The following is a 21,335-nucleotide window of genomic DNA, read 5'->3' on the forward strand; positions in this document are numbered from 1 at the left end:
CTCACCCCTCAGCGTCGCCAACCACTCTGTGTGCACCCCCAAAACAGTTTTTCTGGCTCTTTTGGGCTTGCGTCGTGGCAGTGAACCCTGGCGTTGTCGCTGTTCTTCCCTCGCTGCCTACGCCTGCTTCCATGGCAGGCTTCTGTCTTCTGCCATAATCTCTTCCCACATCCAGGATGTCTTCCACTCCTGGCTTTCCTCCTGGGCACACTGCTTGTTCCGTTGTTGGTGGGATTTTCTGTCACGATCGTTAGAATAACTGGACCAAAGCGCAGCGTGATCTGGGTTCCACATCTTTTTATTTCTTATTGAAACTCACAGCAAAATCAAACAATAAATCTCAAAACGAAACATGAAGCTAACAATAGTACTAACAAGCAACTATCCATAGTCAAGATCCCACAAAGCACAAAGGGGAAAATGGCTGCCTAAATATGATCCCCAATCAGAGACAACGACAAACAGCTGCCTCTGATTGGTAACCATACATGGCCAACATAGAAACATAATCCCCATGATGACCCACCCTAGTCACACCCCGACCTAACCAATCATAGAGAATAAAAGGCTCTCTATGGTCAGGGCATGACACCAACAACTCATTCGCATGCACATTGAATAGCGGCAGGGGCAATGTAGTGGTGACAGCTTATCAGAAGAGTTGGAGGTGTTGCTAATGGGTCTTTTTTTCACACGTGAGAGTGAATGTCATTCCAGTTAATGTGGTGTATTGTATTTGATATTAACCTGTTGAATCTATGGGGGCGCTATTTCATTATTGGATAAAAAAAATGTGCCCGTTTTAAGCGCAATATTTTGTCACAAAAAGATGCTCGAATATGCATATAATTGACGGCTTTGGAAAGAAAACAGTCTGACGTTTCCAAAACTGCAAATATATTATCTGTGAGTGCCACAGAACTCATGCTACAGGCGAAACAGGAAATGAGCAGAATTTCTGAGGCTCTGTTTTCCATTGTCTCCTTATATGGTTGTGAATGCACCAGGAACGAGCCTGCCCTTTCTGTCGTTTCTTCAAGATGTCTGCAGCATTGTGACGTATTTGTAGGCATATCATTGGAAGATTGGCCATAAGAGACTACATTTTCCAGGGGTCCGCCCGGTGTCCTTTGTCTAAATTGGTGCGTAATCTTCAGCTGCGGGCATTTTCTCCTGGGATTCAGAACAGAAAGCACACTTCCACGAACGATATATCATCGAAGAGATATGTGAAAAACACCTTGAGGATTGGTTCTAAACAACGTTTGCCATGTTTCAGTCGATATTATGGAGTTAATTTGGAAAAAAGTTTGGCGTTTGGCACCAAACTGAGCGATTTCTCCTAAACAAATAATCTTTCAGGAAAAACTGAACATTTGCTATCTAACAGAGTCTCCTCATTGAAAACATCTGAAGTTCTTCAAAGGTAAATGATTTTATTTGAATGCTTTTCTGTTTTTTGTGAAAATGTTGCCTGCTGAATGCTAACGCTAACGCTAAATGCTACGCTAGCAAGCTACTGTTACACAAATGATTGTTTTCCTATGGTTGAGAAGCATATTTTGAAAATCTGAGATGACAGTGTTGTTAACAAAAGGCTAAGCTTGAGAGCTAGCATATTTATTTCATTTCATTTGCGATTTTCATGAATAGTTAACGTTGCATTATGGTAATGAGCTTGAGGCTGTATTCACGATCCCGGATCCGGGATGGCTAAGTGCAAGAGGTGATGTTAAATGTTAAACTTCTACACTGCCAGCATCTGTAATGATACTTAAATAAATGCATGTGGTGCCTGATGAGGCTTTATGTTGAGGTAGCCAATGCTTGGTTATTATCTCCTCATTTACTGTATGAGCATTCACCTGTGACATCTGACCTCCTCACCAGACCTCCTTACCAAGTAACATTACAGAGTATCTTTTTGTATTGATTGTTGGTGTCAAACAAGCAACCTGGCGATAAAGAAGGTTGATGCAGTAGGTGAAAGATGTGTACAAGCTTGACACAGTGCCCAGGCACATACTCTGCAGCCTAGTCTCTGGTCAGGAAAGAATTAGACACTAAAGTGATTTAGACAGTGTGTTGAGGACAATGCAGGAGGTTTAAGGGCACAGAAAAGACAAAGACACTATCTACCCAAGGACACTGCCCATTCAGTAGCCTATCAGGTGTGTGTGTGTGTGTGTGTGTGTGTGTGTGTGTGTGTGTGTGTGTGTGTGTGTGTGTGTGTGTGTGTGTGTGTGTGTGTGTGTGTGTGTGTGTGTGTGTGCTTTGATGGAAGGGGGGGGATTGAATATGTTTGGGTTCAGGTCAGGTTTGGTCTGTTCCTAGCAGAACTCAGCGAGGCGAAGCAAGCCTCGCATTCTCCCTTAAAAAGCCATTCGCTTGAAAAACAAGAAACAAGCAGCAATTCTACTGTTTGTCCTCTTGAGATGGTGTTGTGGGAAATACTGAATCAAATACTTATCAGATACCGGAGCTTGTGAATTCAAATAGACTTTATTACAGAGAGTAACAAAGCCAAGCAATTCCATGAAAGAACTGACTCTTCATTCTTAGTGCTTGGTTTTATACAGTTTTACCCTTACATAACATCATCACTCCACTTTGTGAATCTTGTTGTCTTACTTAGTTTCCATTCTCTTATTGGCTCAGACATTGAGGCATAGATTCTATTGGTGGCGTGACATGCATACTCCTACTGGTGCCTATCACTGATTAGCTAATGTTCCTGTCAAAGGTCTTCACAAGTTCAGGCCGATGTTGTCTATGTATGATTAACCCATGTGCATGTCCAATAGCCTTCACAAGATGGCCCATGACCCAGACCAGTCACGTTTTGTTAATCTACCATGCCTCATCCACACAGATTCTGCTTGCGTTCAGTTTTTTACATGTTTAATGTTTAACTCTGTTGTTGCAGCTTTGTACACTTACATGGGCTTCAGCCTTCATTCTGCTTACACATGTCTAATATGTCAACTTATATACATTTTTCTTTCTACTTCAAAGAGAACAGTATAGTTACTAAGAATCACCAGATGACATATAAAAAACACAGCCAGCACACTTCCTCAAATAGTCTGAATTAATCTAAGATAATTTAATATTTTTTACGTTTTTGCCGAGGAGGTCTTGGTTGAGTAATTTTACATCTAACTAAGATGTTTGGTGCGTATATTTCAAGTGAAAAAAATAGCTTGAAAACTAGCCGTCTGTCATTAAATGACAACAAACACTTAATTGAAGAATCCCTACTGTTGACCAATTGCAGAACTTCAACTTACCTCAAGAATGTGTGCTTCAACAGCCCACAAAAAAACGTTAAATACCAAAACGAACAAAAATTACACAAAATGTTGTCATAATATTTGCGCAAACTGTTTTGACTGGGAAGCATATGGTAAGCATAAGGTAATAATAACTTCGCTCAATTCTGTGTCCAGCTGCCACCTAGTGGTGAATTCTGGTAATGTAAGTGCCCCTGGCGATGTAGTAGTGACACATGAGATACTGAGAGGGAGAAAAGAAAAGCCCCTCACCTCTGGAGTAGATCCAGAACAAACCAGACCCTTTCCCTCAAGGGAAAATAAAATGATGGAAGAGAGAATGGGGAGGAGACAGGAAAGGAGGAACACAGAGTATAAATTAGGAGTCATTTTGTAAGCTGTGCATTCACCCTGAGGTATCTTACTCAGAGAGAGCAGGGTAAGTCAGTTATTTTGGTATGTTGGAATTGCTATCATGTGTAGTATGGTTTTACTGTCACCATTTGAGAAACATTAAGACTTAGGCTTTGTTAAAAGGATCCGACCCTTTCTTTAATGTTTCGCCTAAAATGAGGAAACACTTTGAAGCGTGTGAGAATGTGAAATTAATATAGGAGAATGTAACACATTAGATCTGGTAAAAGATTATACAAATACATTTTTTTTAACATTTATTTTTCTGTAACATCATCTTTGAAATGCAAGATAAAGGCCATAATGTATTATTCCAGATCAGGCACAATTTATATTTTGTCCACTACATGGCAGCAGTATATGTGCAAAATTTTAGACATATCCAATGAACTGTTGCACATCTGTTCTAAATGTTGTATCAACACTGACCAAGTGTGCCTAATTTGTTTATTAATACATTGTCAAGTTCATAATTGTGCACTCTACTCAAACAATAGCATGGTATTATTTCACTGTAATAGCTACTGTAAATTGGACAGTGCAGTTAGATTAACAAGAATGTAAGCTTTCTGCCCATATCAGATATGCCTATGTCCTGGGATTTGATTTGTTACTGATAAGGTCATTTATTTTTAAGGTAATGACTAAAGAATTCCACCCTGAAACATAATGATTAGATTATGTAACATATGTAAGGAATAATTAGACAAACGTAACTATTAGTCATTATTTGATTTTGTAACATGTATAATGAATTAGAATGATAAACTTCAGTCTAATAAGGTTTGGTCGAGACAAGTAGAAATGTGTGTGTGTGTGTGACTAAGAAAATACAGAGAACAATTAAACTGTGCATGGTTAGATCTCTGAGAAACTTATGGCAGGAAAGGGAGTCCGTCAAGGTCCCTCTAATCTCGGGAGGATGGAACTGCCAGCTTGGTAGTGATAAACGAGTGGTGAGAACTATGGGGAAAGATACATCCCACCTACTGTTTGTGTGTCTGTATGTGCGTGTATGTGCGTGTAGTAGGTAGGGAGGGGGTGAGTTATAAAATGGCATGTCTTTGTATTATGGACGTCAGAACGTTCTTGTGAATAAAGAGCCAACCTTTTGCATAAGCTGAGTCTTTTCCTAATTATTATTAAACCCAGGGTCTTACAAACCTTGGGGATTGGTCAAAGCTTAAGTAATTGTTAGTTATCATCATTGGGATTGAAAATTCTCGTGACAGCTTGGTCCTTTGAGCCGGATCTCAATATCTGCTTCTGTCGTTCCATAGAGACACCGAAACCGTGCACCGAGACCTGGCCCCATTCGGAGGGTTCTGTACAGGCCGGTGGCAAACTGGTATGCGACAGAAACGGTGATGAGATCCAACCAACATTGAAACCTCAGCTGCAATTAATAAGGTCAGTGCTTTTAATTCACGAATATAGGGGATAATATCTGTATGATTGCATTAATAAATGAGGTAAACAATTGTAATGTACTCTGGGTGTTAGATGCTAAAATTTCCGAAGGAGTTTATATCTGGTGACCTGTCTTTAGAATTTTGTGTGGAGAAAAATGTTTTAACTTCCTATGGCAGGGGGCAGTATTGAGTAGCTTGGATGAATATGGTGCCCAGAGTAAACTGCCTGGTGCTCAGGCCCAGAAGCTAATATATGCATTAGTAGATTTGGATAGAAGACAGTCTGAAGTTTATAAAACTGTTTGAATGATGTCTTTGAGTATAACAGAACTCATATGGCAGGTGAAAACCTGAGAAAAAATCCAACCAGGAAGTGGGAAATCTGAGGTTTGTAGGTTTTCAAGCCTTTGCTTATCCAATATACAGTGTCTATGGGGTCATATTGCACTTTCTAAGGCTTTGACTAGATGTCAACAATCTTTAGAACCTTGTTTCAGGCTTCTACTGTGAAGGAGGAGAGAATAAGAGCTGATTGAGTAAGAGGTCTGGCAGAATGTCATGAGCTCAGTCAGGCGTGCGCCCATGAGAGGTAGCTGCGTTCCTTTTCCTTTCTGAAGACAAAGGAATTCTCCGGTTGAAACATTATTGAAGATTTATGTTAAAAACATCCTAAAGTTTCTACGAACTGTAATGGAATTTTTTTACTTCACATCTGGCCTGCGCATCGTGAATTTGGATTTGTGAACTAAACGTGCGAATAAAAAGGAGGTATTTGGACATAAACTATGGACTTATCGGACAAAAAAAATATTTATTGTGGAACTGGGATTCCTGGGAGTGCATTCTGATGAAGATCATCAAAGATAAGTGAATATTTATAATGCTATTTCTGACTATGTTTTTCTGTGACTAGGTGCTGACACAACATAATCGCATTGAATGCTTTTGTCGTAAAGCCTTTTGAAATCGGACACTGTGGTGGGATTAACCTCTCTGATCTCCCAAACCCGGATCCGGTATCGTGACTACAGCCTCAAGCTCATTACCATAACGCAACGTTAACTATTCATGAAAATCGCAAATGAAATGAAATAAATATGCCATCTCTCAAGCTTAGCCTTTTGTAAACAACACTGTCATCTCAGATTTTCAAAATATGCTTCTCAACCATAGGAAAACAATCATTTGTGTAAAAGTAGCTAGCTAGCGTAGCATTTAGCGTTAGCATTAGCCTTAGCATCCAGCACGCAACATTTCAACAAAAACATAAAATCCTTAAAATAAAATCATTTACCTTTGAAGAACTTCGGATGTTTTCAATGGGGAGACTCTCAGTTAGATAGCAAATGCTCAGTTTTTTCCAAAAATATTCTTTGTGTATTAGAAATAGCTCCGTTTTGTACATCACATTTGGCTACAAAAAAACCCCGAAAATTCAGTCCTCAAAACGCGAACTTTTTTCCAAATTAACTCCATAATATCGACTGAAAACATGGCAAACGTGGTTTAGAATCAAGCCTCAAGGTGTTTTTCACATATCTCTTCGATGATATATCGTTCGTGGAAGCATGGTTTCTCCTCTCAATCAAATGGAAAAAAACTTGCAGCTGGCTTTGCGCACCAATTTCGACGCAGGACACCAGGCGGACACTTGGAAAATGTAGTCTCTTATGGTCAATCTTCCAATGATATGCCTACAAATGCGTCACAATGCTGCCGACATCTTGGGGAAACGGCAGAAGGTCTAAGCTTATTCCTGTCGCATTCACAGCCATATAAGGAGACATTAGAAAACAGAGCTTCAGAAATTCTGCTCATTTCCTGTTAGACGTTTCATCTTGGTTTCGCCTGTAGAATGATTTCTGGGGCACTTACAGACAATATCTTTGCAGATTCTGAAACGTCAGAGTGTTTTCTTTCAAAAACTGTCAAGAATATGCATAGTCAAGCATCTTTTCGTGACAAAATATCGCGCTTAAAACGGGAACGTTTTTTATCCAAAAATGAAATAGCGCCCCTAGAGATCCAACAGGTTAACAACAAGTTTTAAAACTGCTTGAATAATGTCTGTGAGTATAACATAACTCATATGGCAGGCGAAAACCTGATAAAAATCCAACCAGGAAGTGGGAAATCTGAGGTTTATTGTTTTTCAAAGCTTGGCCTATCGAAAACACAGTGTCTATGGGGTCAAATTGCACTTCCTAAGGCTTCCACTAGATGTCAACCATCATTAGAAACTTGTTTGAGGCTTCTACTGCAAAGGAGGGGCTCATAAGGGCTCTTTGAGTCAGTGGTCTGGCAGAGTGCCACAAACTCGTGACGCTCGTTCACGTGAGAGGTAGCTCTCGTTCCATTGCTTTTCTACAGAAAAAGGAATTATCCGGTTGGAACATTATTGAAGATTTATGTTAAAAACATCCTAAAGATTCTATACATTGTTTGACATGTTTCTACGGACTGTAACGGAACTTTTGGACTTTGTCTGGACCTAGTGCTCGCTCCTCATGAAGATGGATTACTGGGCTGAACGCGCTAACAACAAGGAGGAATTTTGACATAAATGATGAACTTTACCGAACAAATCAACATTTATTGTGGAACTGGGATTCCTGGGAGTGCATTCTGATGAAGATCATCAAAGGTAAGTGAATATTCATAATGCTATTTCTGACTAATGTTGACTCCAACATGGCGGAAATATCTTTGGCTGTTTTGGTCTCTTGAGCGCCGTACTCAGATAATTGCAAGATGTGCTTTTTCCGTAAAGTAAAAAAAAAATCTGACACAGCGGTTGCATTAATCTCTCTGGGATATGTGGGACGTCCCACCTGGCCAAAAGCCAGTGAAAATGCAGAGCGACAAATTAAAATAAATTACTATAAAAATCAAACTTTTATGAAATCACACATGCAAGATAGCAATTTAAAGCTACACTTGTTGTGAATCCAGCCAACATGTCAGATTTCAAAAAGGCCTTTCGGCGAAGGCAAACGTAGCTATTATCTGAGGATGGCACCATAGTAAACAAAGAGAGAGAAGCATATTTCAACCCTGCAGGCGCAACACAAATGCAGAAATAAAAATATAATTCATGCCTTACCCTTGACAAGCTTCTTTTGTTGGCACTCCAATATGTCCCATAAACATCACAAATGGTCCTTTTGTTTGATTAAGTCTGTCGATATATATCCAAAATGTCCATTTATTTGGCGCATTTGATCCAGAAAAAGACAGGGTCCAACTTGCGCAATGTGACTACAAAATATCTCAAAAGTTACCTGTAAACTTTGCCAAAACATTTCAAACTACTTTTGTAATACAACTTTAGGTATTTAACGTAAATAATCAATAAAATTGAAGACGGGATGATCTGTGTTCAATACAGGAGGAAAACAAACTATAGCTAGCTTTCTGGTCACGCGTCTCTATCTAACAGTACACTTCAAGTTACCCTCGTTCAAGATGGCCATACTTCTTTATTACACAAAGGAAAAACCTCACCCAATTTCTAAAGACTGTTGACATCCAGTGAAAGCGATAGGAACTGCAAGAAGGTCCTTTAGAAATCTGGATTCCCAATGAAAACCCATTGAAAAGAGAGTGATCTAAAAAAAACAAATCTGAATGGTTTGTCCTCTGGGTTTTGCCTGCTAAATAAGTTCTGTTATACTCACAGACATGATTCAAACAGTTTAAAAAACTTCAGAGTGTTTTCTATCCAACTCTACTAATATGCATATCTTGTCTTCTGGGGATGAGTAGCAGGCAGTTGAATTTGGGCATGCATTTCATCCGGACGTGAAAATACTGCCCCCTGTTACCAAGAAGTTAAGGAGAAGTCCATCTTTAATTCTGTGAATAACACTTGTATCTTTTATCAATGTTTATTACGAGTATTTCTGGAAATTGATATGGCTCTCTGCAAAATCACCGGATGTTTTGGAAGCAAAACATTACTGAACGTAATGCGCCAATGTAAATTAAGATTTGTGGATATAAGTATGCACTTTATTGAACAAAACATACATGTATTGTGTAACATGAAGTCCTATGAGTGTCATCTGATGAAAATCATCAAAGGTTAGTGATTCATTTTTATCTATTTTTCTACTTTTGTGACTACCTTTGGCTGGGAAAAATGGCTGTGTGTTTTTTTGGATTTGGTGGTGATCTAACAAAAATATAAAATATTTTAGAATTTCGCGCACTGCCTTTTCAGCTAGCGGAACCCCTAGCCATAATGATGTTGCACTGCCTAGGGCTTCCACTAGATGTCAACAGTCTATAGAAATTTGAATGAGACTTCTGCTGTGTTGTGGGACTGAATGAGAGCAAAATGTATCAGGTGACTGGCAGTCAGCCATTTTCTGATCATGCGCATTCCTCATGGTATCCACTTGCGTTCCGTTGCTCATCAAGACACAAAGGAATACTCCGGTTGGAACTTTATAGAAGCTACATGTTAAAAACATCCTAATGATTGATTCTGTACTTAGTTTGAAATGTTTCTTCGACCTGTAATATAACTTTTTGAAGTTTTTGTCCGACGTAACGCTGACCAGAATGAGCGTTTGGATATGTATACAAAACGCACTAACAAAAGGAGGTATTTGGACATAAATAACGGACATTATCGAACAAAACAGACATTTATTGTGGACCTAGGATTCCTGGAGTGCTTTCTGATGAAGATCATCAAAGGTAAGGGAATATTTATCATGTAATTTCTTGTTTATGTGGACACCAAAATGGCGGCTATTGTGACTATTTCTTCTGAGCGCCGTCTCAGATTATTGCATGGGTTGCTTATTCCGTAAAGTTTTTTTGAAATCAGACACAGCGTTTGCATTAAGGAGAGGTATATCTATAATTCCATGTGTATAACTTGTATTATCATCTACATTTATGATGAGTATTTCTGTTGAATGATGTGGCTATGCAAAACCACTGGATGTTTTTGGAACTAGTGAATGTAACGTGCCAATGTAAACTCATATTTTGATAAATATGAACTTTATCTCTTTGTGCTTTTTGTGACTGCTATCTTTGGCTGGAAAAAATGGCTGTGTTTATTGTCGTTTTTTACTGTAAAGCATATTTGAAATCGGACACTGTGGTGGGACTAACAACAAGAACCTATAAAATGGTATAAAATATATGTATGTTTGAGGAAATTTAATTATGAGATTTTTTATGTTTTGAATTTGGAGCCCTGCACTTTCACTGGCTGTTGTCACATCACTCCCGTTAACGGGATTTCAGCCCTAAGAAGTTAACAGCTTCTTGATGCTCATAAACTGTTAATCTGCAACTTTTTCTTACTGACTTTATGGCCCTGTTCAGCCAAAAACATTAACAGAGCTAGATTGTCAGCTTTACAGCCCTCTTGAGAGGGGTTCACCACCAAAATGTCATCTACATATATCAAAATGTGGCTTCCTTGTGGAGGGTGAAACTGACCTAGATTTTGGGTAATAGCCTGGCTGTAAATTGTGGGACTTTCCGAAAATCCCTGGGGAGTCCTCGAGTACGTCCATTTGCTCCCCATAAAAGTGAACCCAAACCACCCTTGACTATCGGGGTGTACTGGCATGCTAAAGAAAGCATTTTCTAAATCTATCACTGTAAAGTAAGCATTTTCAGGTTTCAATTGGTTCAACGATGTATGTGGATCTGGCACACATGGAGCCCGTGGAATGATACTATTATTAACCCCTTGTAGATCCATTACCATTCTCCAATCTGTACATGGAGCTGCTTTTTTAACTGGGAACAGGGGAAAATTACAAAATGCTTAATCGCCTGGAATGATTACCCCTCCTTTCCTTAATTGCTAAAAAATTGGAGTAATACCTTTTATTGCCTCTGATTTCATGGGATATTGGTTGTGATATGGCCTATGATTAGATTTAGGTACTACCTGTATTGGAGTTACCCCTTTAATTAATCCTACGTCTGCTGGACCTTGTGACCATAAATGTTCAGGGACTATCTGTAAATCTAACTCCTGTTCTTCTGTTAACAGGTACTCCTCTCCTCAGTATTTTACACACTCATTCAGATGTACACCAGGAACACTATTAGCTCTCCAATTTAGCTTCCTGCGATACCTTGGTTGATGGACTGTGTTGATCTCTACTAATCATGTCTACCCAGTCTGATTTTCCTCCGCTTTAACACCCACTGGCCCATGTCCTCCTACCCTTCCGAGGGCTCCTTGGCGAGAGATACATGGGGACTCCACCTTTCTCTAAACAGCTTCTAACTCTGAGGAGGTAGCTCCACTTCCACAGCAGCATGAGTGCTGTCATAGTGAAAATGCTTCCTCATAGACTGGATCTGGACCTGGGTGTTTGTTATAGCAGAGAGTACAGTGTAAGTCATCGGGGGACATCTTAACCTTTTTCGACGAGCAAACCCGTATCCGGGAGCGTAATCATAGCCTCAAATGCATTAGCATAACGCAACGGACATAAATACCCCTATAAACTTTTACTATTCATGAAAATCACAAATGAAATGAAATAAATATATTCAAACACAAGCTTAGCCTTTTGTTAACAACACTGTCATCTCAGATTTTCAAAATATGCGTTACAGTCAACGCTAGACAAGCATTTGTGTAAGTTTATCATGGCATAATGCTATGCTAGGCTCTGCTGGCAGCAGGCAACATTTTCACGAAAATAAGAAAAGAAACCAAATTAAATCATTTACCTTTGAAGAACTTCAGATGCTTTCACTCAGGAGACTCCCAGTTAGATAGCAAATGTTCCTTTTTTCCAAAAATATTATTTTTGTAGGCAAAATAGGTGCTCCCTTACAGCCATTCTTCAAGGGAAATGCCTAAAAAGACGTCACAATGCTGTAGACACCTTGGGGAAATGTGGAAAACGTAAGCTCATTCGTAGCTCATTCACAGCCATATAAGGAGTCATTGGCATGAGGCGGTTTCAAAAAATGCAGCACTTCCTGGTTGGATTTTTATCTGCGTTTCGCCTTTAACATCAGTTCTGTGGCACTCACAGACAATATCTTTGCAGTTTTGGAAACGTCAGAGTGTCTTCTTTCCAAAGCTGTCAATTATATGCATAGTTGAGCATATTTTCGTGACAAAATATCTTGTTTCAAATGGGAACGTTTTTCATCCAAAAATTAAAATAGCGCCCCCTAAATCCAACTGGTTAATGAGTCCTGGTACTACTTTGTCTGAGAGTTCCATCAAGTTTTAGGAATATCCGTTATCCCCCCCCCCCCCCCCCTCTCAGTGGGAGTGACGGCTACATTCAGTTTAGTCATTACATCCCGGCCTAACAGGTTGACGGGGCATAGTTTCGATATCAGAACGGGAACAGTGGCTTCTCCCCGAGATGACTCATGTTTCAGTGTCACAGGAGCGGATAGCCGTTCCATGAGGGGCCTGTTTTTCCAGCGGACCAAGCACCCATTTTTTTTTACCCTTTTCTCTCTGTTGATCTAGAATCTCCTCCACGTGAAAGACTTTGTCTTTACCCAACTGTACCTTCTGTAATTCCTTCTCATAAAGAGGTCCCTCTATAAGCAACCCATCATAATCTTTTAACTTGTAGACATTGGGTATGCGCAGTAGACATTCAGTAATGGTGAACACCTCATCGCTGTAACCTTGCTCATATTTTTTGCCGAAAACACCCCTCAACTTGGATATACAGTGGGGCAAAAAAGTATTTAGTCAGCCACAAATTGTGCAAGTTCTCCCACTTAAAAAGATGAGAGGCCTGTAATTTTCATCATAGGTACACTTCAACTATGACAGACAAAATGAGAAAAAAAAATCCAGAAAATCACATTGTAGAATTTTTAATGAATTTATTTGCAAATTATGGTGGGAAATAAGTATTCGAACTTTGTCGTTGATCCCCTAATATTCTGAACCATTCTCTCCATATATTCTAGTGAGTCTTTCAAGAAAAATCAAATGAAAGGTACACCAAATTTAAAGGGATGGATTTAGATAAATTCTTTACCCAAAAAAGATCTACCTGTAAAGACAATATGCTATGCCAGGAAACCTGCAGGCCTTTTCCCCTTAATGTAACATAACCAGCTTCTTACTTTTGCAGAGACAGGATAACATTGCCTGTTTTAAACCTATTTTTATGGACCACATGTCAGGAACATTATGTTTGAGAATGTGAGAACTTGGGACTATGAGGTTATATCTGCAAAAGGATGATTCTGAGATAATTGGCTTTAAAGTTCCAAATAGTGTCAGTGTCAAGTCTACTCCTGCTCCCCCTCTCCGGTGCTAGAGGTCACCAGTTCACTCCTCACTATGCACACCTGCCACCATCATTACGTGAGCTTTATTATGGGACTCACCTGGACTCCATCACGACATTTAACTCCCCTACATCTGTCACTTCCTCAGTTTCTTTCCTGAGTCAGCATTGATGTTATGTTTTTCCTGTCCAGACGCTGTTCTTGTTTGTTCATGTCTATTTATTAAAGCCACACCCTGTACCTGTTTCTCGTCTGTCGGTACAGTCATCTATTTTTATCTAGTACTCTTTTGAACATGACAACATGAATTTGTGTATTTAGAGCACTATCTTGGTAGAGAACATTGAACAAAACAAAGCTATGGCAACAACTTAATTTTAACAAATGCAGATAGAACCTTATGGTCATAGTCAGCTAGTTGTACTTTACAAAGTCATGACTGTATGCAGTCTATCATTTTCTGTACTTTGTCTTTTGACAAGGGAACTGGCAAGGAATTATATGTTGAAAATGGGATCTCTTGTCACCTGGAGAATATGCTTGAATGAAACAAGAATATTAGTGAATAGTTGATTATTGTAACTCTCCCTGATATCTCTCTGATCAGAGGTGGACTGTGTTGTTGTAACAGATGGAGCTGCCACCTCGACCAAAACTCTTTGACTTCCATGGAGTCTCCATGATCCACCATTTCACTGACAACTGGGAGAACATACGAAACTTCCAGGCCAGGCCAGATGATATCCTCATCGCCACTTACCCCAAAGCAGGTCTGTGTTTGTGTGTTGCCAACATTTTGTAGGGATAAATGGATGACCAGAGACGCAGCTCTTTGCCATGCCTCTCTCTCCCTTTTTCTCTCTCCCCATTTCTCCATCTTCTCTCCCCCTCTTTCTCTCTCCCAGGTACCACATGGGTGTCCTACATTCTAGACCTGCTGTATTTTGGTCAGACAGCCCCTGAGCGTCAGACTTCACTGCCTATCTATGAGAGGGTGCCTTTCCTGGAGAGTGACTTCCATATTATCCCTCCAGGTTAGAATACAACCCTGACATAACTCCACACTGTGAAGCCTTTATCTTGATTATACATCAATAAAGTGTGAAGGGCACTGTGTACTCCAAATAACTAACTGATCAGATGATAATGACTGCACTTACAAGACACATCCGAGTCTGTGTAGATCAAATCTTTGACATACTTGAATACAGAATCTGGAAAACACCATGCACTATACCAAAGTCCTTATCAACAGGCTTTTTACTGTCACAAAGTTGAAGGCTCATTTTCATGGCTTGAAATCGTATACTGTGAGAAGTTGTGCCAATCACATATTCCAGCTACATGACAATAAGCAGTTTTACTGTAAAGTCATCCTTACCTCCAAAAAAATTACAGAACCAGATCCTCACCCCTCTGTACACACAGGAACAGAGCTGGCAGACAAGTTATCCACCTCTCCTCGCCTCATCAAGACTCACCTCCCAGTCCAGTTGGTGCCCAAGTCCTTCTGGGAGCAGAACTGCAGGGTACATTATATGTAACTCTCTGCTTGTTGTCCGTGTAGTCTGTGAATCTGACTCTGCTCATGTCTGCTGGTGTAGCATATGGTTAACATTTATGCATCCTCAAACCTCCTGTGCTGCTTTTTGACCAGTAAGTGGACTTAATTAATGACCCAATGGAGGGCAGCATAGCATTACACAGTACACTAACGATCTCAAACATTTCCAGAACCAGCTTGGGACTCCTTGTGGACTGTGAATACTCTTTAGAGAAACAGTCTTTGTAAAAAGTTTTATTGTCCTAATTTTTCGCTTTTCCATTTCCTTCTGTTTGTTTTAAATATACACTTACATCAATTCATGTTGTAACTGCAATGATTTCTCTCTCTGCAGATAGTGTATGTGGCCCGTAATGCCAAGGACAATGCAGTGTCTTATTTCCACTTTGACCGTATGAACCAGGCCCATCCAGAGCCAGGAGACTGGAACAACTTCTTACAGAGATTCATGGATGGAAAGAGTGAGTGAAGGAGAGAATGAACTAGTGAATGAATAAGTGAACAAATACATTATAATGATTAAGAGGGAGAGTACTGATGCTGTGATTCTTTCCTGACTATGTATATCTCACTAACATCCTCTCATGTCCACATGGCTTTTTCCCTCAGTGGTGTTTGGTTCCTGGTACGACCATGTAACTGGCTGGTGGGAGAGGAAACAGACTCACTCAAAACTCCACTACGTTTTCTATGAGGATATGGTTGAGGTGAGTAGAACAACTACCTCCTGTGCCATAAAGGTTCTGACCTCTTTGCAGATTATGTAGCTCATTAACGTACATAAAGGCAGTGTGTATATCAGTGTTATATTGATAATCTCTAGCATTAGCTTTCAGTGAGGCAAGAGTACAGTGTCTAGTGTGTTTTCTTGCAGGATACGAGGAGAGAGCTGGACAGGCTGTGCTCCTTCCTAGGTTTGTCTCCTTCAGCAGAGGAGAAGGAGAGGGTGAGAGGCGGAGTGCAGTTTGATACTATGAAGAAGAACAGCATGGCCAACTATTCCACCCTCCCAATCATGGATATCAAGATCTCTCCATTCATGCGAAAAGGTAGACCTCTCTATTTCTCCCCTATACCTCTCTCTCTGTCAGTCTTTCTCTCTGCCTCAACAAATTTCTCTGCTCACACCCTCTGTCACACACCAGGAAAGGTTGGTGACTGGAAGAACCATTTCACTGTGGCCCAGAGTGAACAGTTTGATGGAGACTATAAGAAGAAGATGAAGAACACCACCGTACAGTTCCGCACTGTAGTCTAGGGGTTGTGATCAGGTTGACTGGTACATATGCATCTCAGCTCTGCTGGAGTCATGGTGCTGAAATGTACAATATGCTGATACCATCTTTACTGTATAAATAAGAGAGCTAATGATGTCTTAGTTTTTTATATGCTTTTGTATGTGTGCATGTCACAGAATATTGTGGAATTCAACTAAAGAAAAATAGCAGTGCAAATATCACATCTGTTGTTAAAGCTGGCTTCAAATTCATACAGGTGATTACATTAAGAAATTAGAAACGCTTACTAATCACAAAGCTATAATTCTGATTTAAAGTGTGACACAACCTAGAGACCTTTTGGTTATAACCAGCATGTTAGACATTGTCAAGCTCTCCATCTACTAAGCCTTTTATTGTTCCAGGAGGCTGTTGCCATAGTGATAACCAAAACAGTAGACAGCAAAGACAATTACAACAAGTGCAATGAGGAATACAAAGGCTTCACCCACTGGCACTGTAGATGATTCAGGATCATTTGGTATCTTAGATGATGCTGAATCAATTGACTTAGATGACGCTGGAACATTTGCCTTCTTAGATGATGCTGGATCAAATGCTGGATTAAATGCTGTTAGATTCTCAGGCATCATCCATGTTCCTCCATCCCTAAACCAGGGCTGATCTCTTTCACTCATCACTGCCACAATTTTTGTGTCCATCATGCTCACCGATGGGTGTGGCAATTGGATTGACAACAACTGTGACCCTGAGAACCCAACCGATTGAGTACAATACAGAACCTGGCACCCATTGCTAATAGCAGCGAGGTGCTGGCTGAACTGTGGGGGACAGCGCTTTTGTCCCTCTGCCAATTGACTGACTTGCAGCTGAAAAATCTCCCAAATGGTACTGAAAATGTAGCAGCAGTCTCATTACTGCTTAGGCAAATCTTCAGGCCGTTGGACAGCAACTTCAGAGGGGACACGTTTGGGGGCAGCTCCTGGCTTTGGTTTGGGGATTTGGAAGAGATGGGCTGAAAAGCCCTCCAAAGTAGAGGGCTGATATAGATACTATGCATGCCAGTCTCTCTTGGCTAAGAGTGACTACATCACTTCTTCTTTTCATAAGAAACATTCCAAATTGTTTGCATAGTCAAATTACACACAGCTCTGACACACACACTTACCCCACCAGACATACCACCAGGGTTCTTTTCACAGTCCCCAAATCCAGAACAAATTCAAGAAGGCGTACAGTATTACATAAAGCCATTATTGCATGGAAGTCCATTCCATCTCATATTGCTCAAATAAACCGCAAACCTGGTTTCAAAAAACAGATAAAGCAACACCTCACAGCACAATGCCTCTCCACTCTTTGACCTAGATCAGGGCTGCCCAAACCTCTTCCTGGAGATCTACTGTCCTGTCGGTTTTCAGTCCAACCCTAATTTAGCGGTTCTGATTCAGCTTGTTAAGGCCTTGTTGAGCAGCTAATTAGTAGGATCAAGTGTGTTAAATTAGGGTTGGACTGAAAACCCACAGAACGGTAGATCTCCAGGAAGAGGGTTGGGCAGCCCTGACTTAGATAGTTTGTGCGTATGCATTGATATGTAGGCTGTGTCATTTTGATAATGTTTTACATAGTTCTGTCCTCTGTATTATTTCATGTTTTATGTTTACCCCAGGAAGAGTAGCTGCTGCTTTTCCAACAGCTAATGGGGATCCTAATAAAATACCAAATATTACGCTCATTTTGATTGGAGCCCTCATTTCGTACCTCAGACCATAAAAGAGTTGAGTTGTACGGGTGACGGCATGTGTAAGAATCCCTGTCTGGGTACTCCTGGGCCAGGGATTTTACAGAGTGGTTCTGCATCATCAATGAGTTCAGGGCAAATTTGGTACTTGCCACCTGTCATGACTGGCATGTTCGGGTCAGGTTACTGTGGATCACAGTCCTACAGAGAGATCTCTCACCACCGCAGAGGGGGAGAGGTATAGAGGGATTGATGGGGGGGTTAAGACACCACACTCCCATTTTAAATCGTAAGACAGTAGACACATCTTTTGTCCTCTCAGTGTGGAGGATTGGAATGTGCCCCAGAGAATTTGCCATAAAGACGGAAACACCCCTTTGTGACCCGGGGGTATAAAACATGCGAGTTAAGAATTTACATATCACACTAAAATGGACCACAGCTGCATTGTGATCTAATATAGTCGCGGCCCCACAAACGCAACACGAGGAAGAGGACAAAGGAACCTCTTAACTTGTTATGGCTGCAATCCCACTAACGGGAATGATATGACAACTACCAGTGAAAATAGAGGGCGCCAAATTCAAACCACAGAAATCTCATAATTACAATTCCTAAAACATACATGTGTCTGATATCATTTTAAAGCTATTCTCATTGTTAATCCCACCAAAGTGTCCGATTTCAAATAGGCTTTTCAGCGAAAGCACTACAAGGGATTATGTTAGGTCTCCACCAAACCAAAATTAGCACAGCCATTTTCCAGCAAAATATAGCATTCACAAAAAGCATAAATACAGATAAAATTAATCACTAACCTTGAATTATCTTCATCAGATGACACTCATAGGATTTCATGTTACACAATCCATGCATGTTTTGCTTGATAAAGTTCATAATTATATAAAAAAATCTGAGTTTACATTGGCGCGTTAGATTCACTAGTTCCAAAAACGTCAAGTGATTTTGCATAGCCACATCGTTTCAACAGAAATACTCATCATAAATGTAGATGATAATACAAGTTATACACATGGAACTATACATATACCTCTCCTTAATGCAACCGCTGTGTCAGATTTCAAAAAAAGTTTACGGAAAAAGCAACCCATGCAATAATCTGAGACGGAACTCAGAACAGTAGCCAAATTAGCCTCCATGTTGGAGTCAACAGAAACCAGAAAATACATGACAAATGTTTCGTAACCTTTGATGAACTTCATCAGAATGCAGTCCTAGAAATCCCAGGTCCACAATAAATGCTTGATTTGTTCGAAAATGTCCATTATTTATGTCCAATTAGCTACTTTGGTTAGCGCGTTTGGTAAACAATTCCAAAGTCACAAAGCGCGTCCACTATAACGTGAAGAAATGTCCAAAAGTTCCGTAACAGTCAGTAGAAACATGTCAAACGATGTACTGAAACAATCTTTAGAATGTTGTTTACAGATATCTTGAATAGCGTTCCAACCGGAGAATTAGAATGACTTCAAATGAGCGGTGGAACGCAAGTCCTTCCCCTGTGAACGCGCCTGGTGAAAGCATGGTCCAGTCATGGCTGTTGACCTGTGTCAAATGACGCCCCATCACATTAGAGTCATCAGACAAAGTTCTATTGACTGCTGACATCTAGTGGAAGGCTTAGGAAGTGAAAACTCATCCATATCTCGCTGTAATTTCAATGAGACCTTGGTTGAAAATATGCCACCTCCAGAAAAAAAACAGGAAGTGGAATTTCTCAGGTTTTTGCCTGCTATATGAGTTCTGTTATACTCACAGACATAATTCAAACACTTTTAGAAACTTCAGAGTGTTTTCTATCCAATACTAATAATAATATGCAAATATTAACAACTATGACTGAGGAGCAGGCCTTTCATCCAAGCTACTCAATACTGCCCCTGCAGCCATAAGAAGTTAACAATCTAGGCAACGGTTGATTACTGTATCTCAGAAGAGGAATTCAAGACGAACCAGCCAGTTATTATTTTCAAATCATCGGTTGTCTATACGGTCCTCCTATTCAAGCTGGGAGGGTCGACATGGCTGATTAGCCTCCTCAGAATTCCACTCTCACAGAAAGAATGCAAGGGAACAGACCACTAAGAGAAAGGACACTGACGTTGTGTGGACAATCAGAGACTTACACCCGGTAACGAAGAAGGTGCCACCATCAGAGAAGAAGGTCTTTGGCTATACCTCCTAAGAGGAACTCAGTCCAGGAAGAGATATGCAATGGAGACCTTCAACAAGTAATTACATCATTATAATTCTGACACATAAGAGCGGCAGTTCGGGGCAAGGTGTTAGAGCTAAACTAAGCATAGTTTACAAATGTATCCAAGTGTGCTTTTCTCTCGTGCACTCTCTCTCTCTGTCTCTTTCTAAATCCCCATCTTGTGTAACATGTGTCATATTGTGTTGGTCCGTTAGGGACCTGTTTCCTTGTACTAAGTTCCAATCAATAGTCTAGACTGTATGTTTGTGTATGTGTATCTTATATTATCATTTAGCTTGTTGTGGTACGGAATGATTTAGTCAGACCCGGGTTGGTGCAGATTTACAAATTATGCGACGTTCAGGATGAGACTGTAGAGGAAATTAATTCATTAGCGACGGCTGTGAAATCGATATTCTGATATTCTTTGAGTTATATTGGCAAACGGAAACTCATTAAACAGACTTTTCCCATGGTGCCCCAGGTTACTGAGTTAATGATTACCTGATTACATGATTAATTTAATCATGTAGTTATAAACATAGCTAATTATCCGATAAACAGCAGTCATCACATTAATGACACTACTTTACAACATATTTGGCGCCCCCTGTGAGGAATCTAAGATAAAACTAGGCCTCACTTTTGAATTCATTCCATAGCAATTGGGTAGCAAGATGCGTATGCTCCAATAATAGCTATAGGCAGGATAATTGTTGAGAGGGTAATGTGTGTGGTTTTTCCTTTTCACCCAGATACTGGTAGGGGGAGAACCACTCCTGTGTTGTATATCTGACGGAAGTCAGTTTGTATGGGTTTTAACGAATACTACGAGCTAGTGCATATGAACCGGCCGATGTTTAGGTATTCTAAAGGAATAGACGCATTGGGCCACAACGTAGTGTTATTTCTGTCTATCGCTAGTAGTATTTTAAGGGAGGACATAGGGCGAGCCGATAGAAATTTGAGTAGATTTTTTTATTTTTAAAATTAATTTTACCTTTATTTAACTAGTCAAGTCAGTTAAGAACACATTTTTACTTCCGATGACGGCCTAGGAACAGTGGGTTAACTGCCTTGTTAACTGCCGGTCAGAGTGTCAGATTTTTACCTTGTCAGCTCAGGCAGTCGATCTTGCAACCTCTCTGTTACAAGACCAACGCTCTAAACACTAGGCTTCCTGCAACCCCATATATGGATTCACCGAAGCA

General features: G+C 40.2%; 1 protein-coding gene across 5 annotated transcripts; it reads left to right on the forward strand.

Annotated features, from left to right (window-relative positions):
* Nucleotides 1–1,362: 1,362 nt before the first annotated feature.
* On the forward strand, nt 1,363–18,510 carry LOC110492439 (cytosolic sulfotransferase 3). 5 transcript variants are annotated; one of them, XM_036947434.1, is made up of 9 exons: nt 1,363–1,426; nt 4,967–5,096; nt 13,995–14,133; nt 14,269–14,397; nt 14,762–14,892; nt 15,262–15,388; nt 15,537–15,634; nt 15,802–15,976; nt 16,073–18,510. In XM_036947434.1, exons 3-9 carry the CDS (start codon nt 13,995–13,997, stop codon nt 16,183–16,185), a joined length of 912 nt encoding a protein of 303 aa, XP_036803329.1. In that variant the 5' UTR covers nt 1,363–1,426; nt 4,967–5,096; the 3' UTR covers nt 16,186–18,510. The 5 variants fall into 5 exon arrangements, with proteins under 5 accessions (XP_036803329.1, XP_036803332.1, XP_036803330.1 ...); XM_036947437.1 differs by having other exon boundaries at nt 14,792–14,892; nt 16,073–18,504; XM_036947435.1 differs by lacking the exon at nt 1,363–1,426 and adding an exon at nt 3,175–3,711 and having other exon boundaries at nt 14,768–14,892.
* The last annotated feature ends 2,825 nt before the right edge of the window (nt 18,511–21,335 follow it).

This window comes from Oncorhynchus mykiss, chromosome 16, assembly GCF_013265735.2.
Source record: "Oncorhynchus mykiss isolate Arlee chromosome 16, USDA_OmykA_1.1, whole genome shotgun sequence".
NCBI lineage: Eukaryota > Metazoa > Chordata > Actinopteri > Salmoniformes > Salmonidae > Oncorhynchus > Oncorhynchus mykiss.

Excerpts from the sequence above, each read along its gene's own strand:
- LOC110492439 (XM_036947434.1), top strand. The coding sequence starts at position 13,995 with ATGGAGCTGCCACCTCGACCAAAACTCTTTGACTTCCATGGAGTCTCC. Across the intron at positions 14,398-14,761 it reads CTTCCATATTATCCCTCCAG|AACCAGATCCTCACCCCTCT; the intron begins GTTAGAATACAA and ends AAAAAATTACAG. Across the intron at positions 15,977-16,072 it reads CTCTCCATTCATGCGAAAAG|GAAAGGTTGGTGACTGGAAG; the intron begins GTAGACCTCTCT and ends GTCACACACCAG.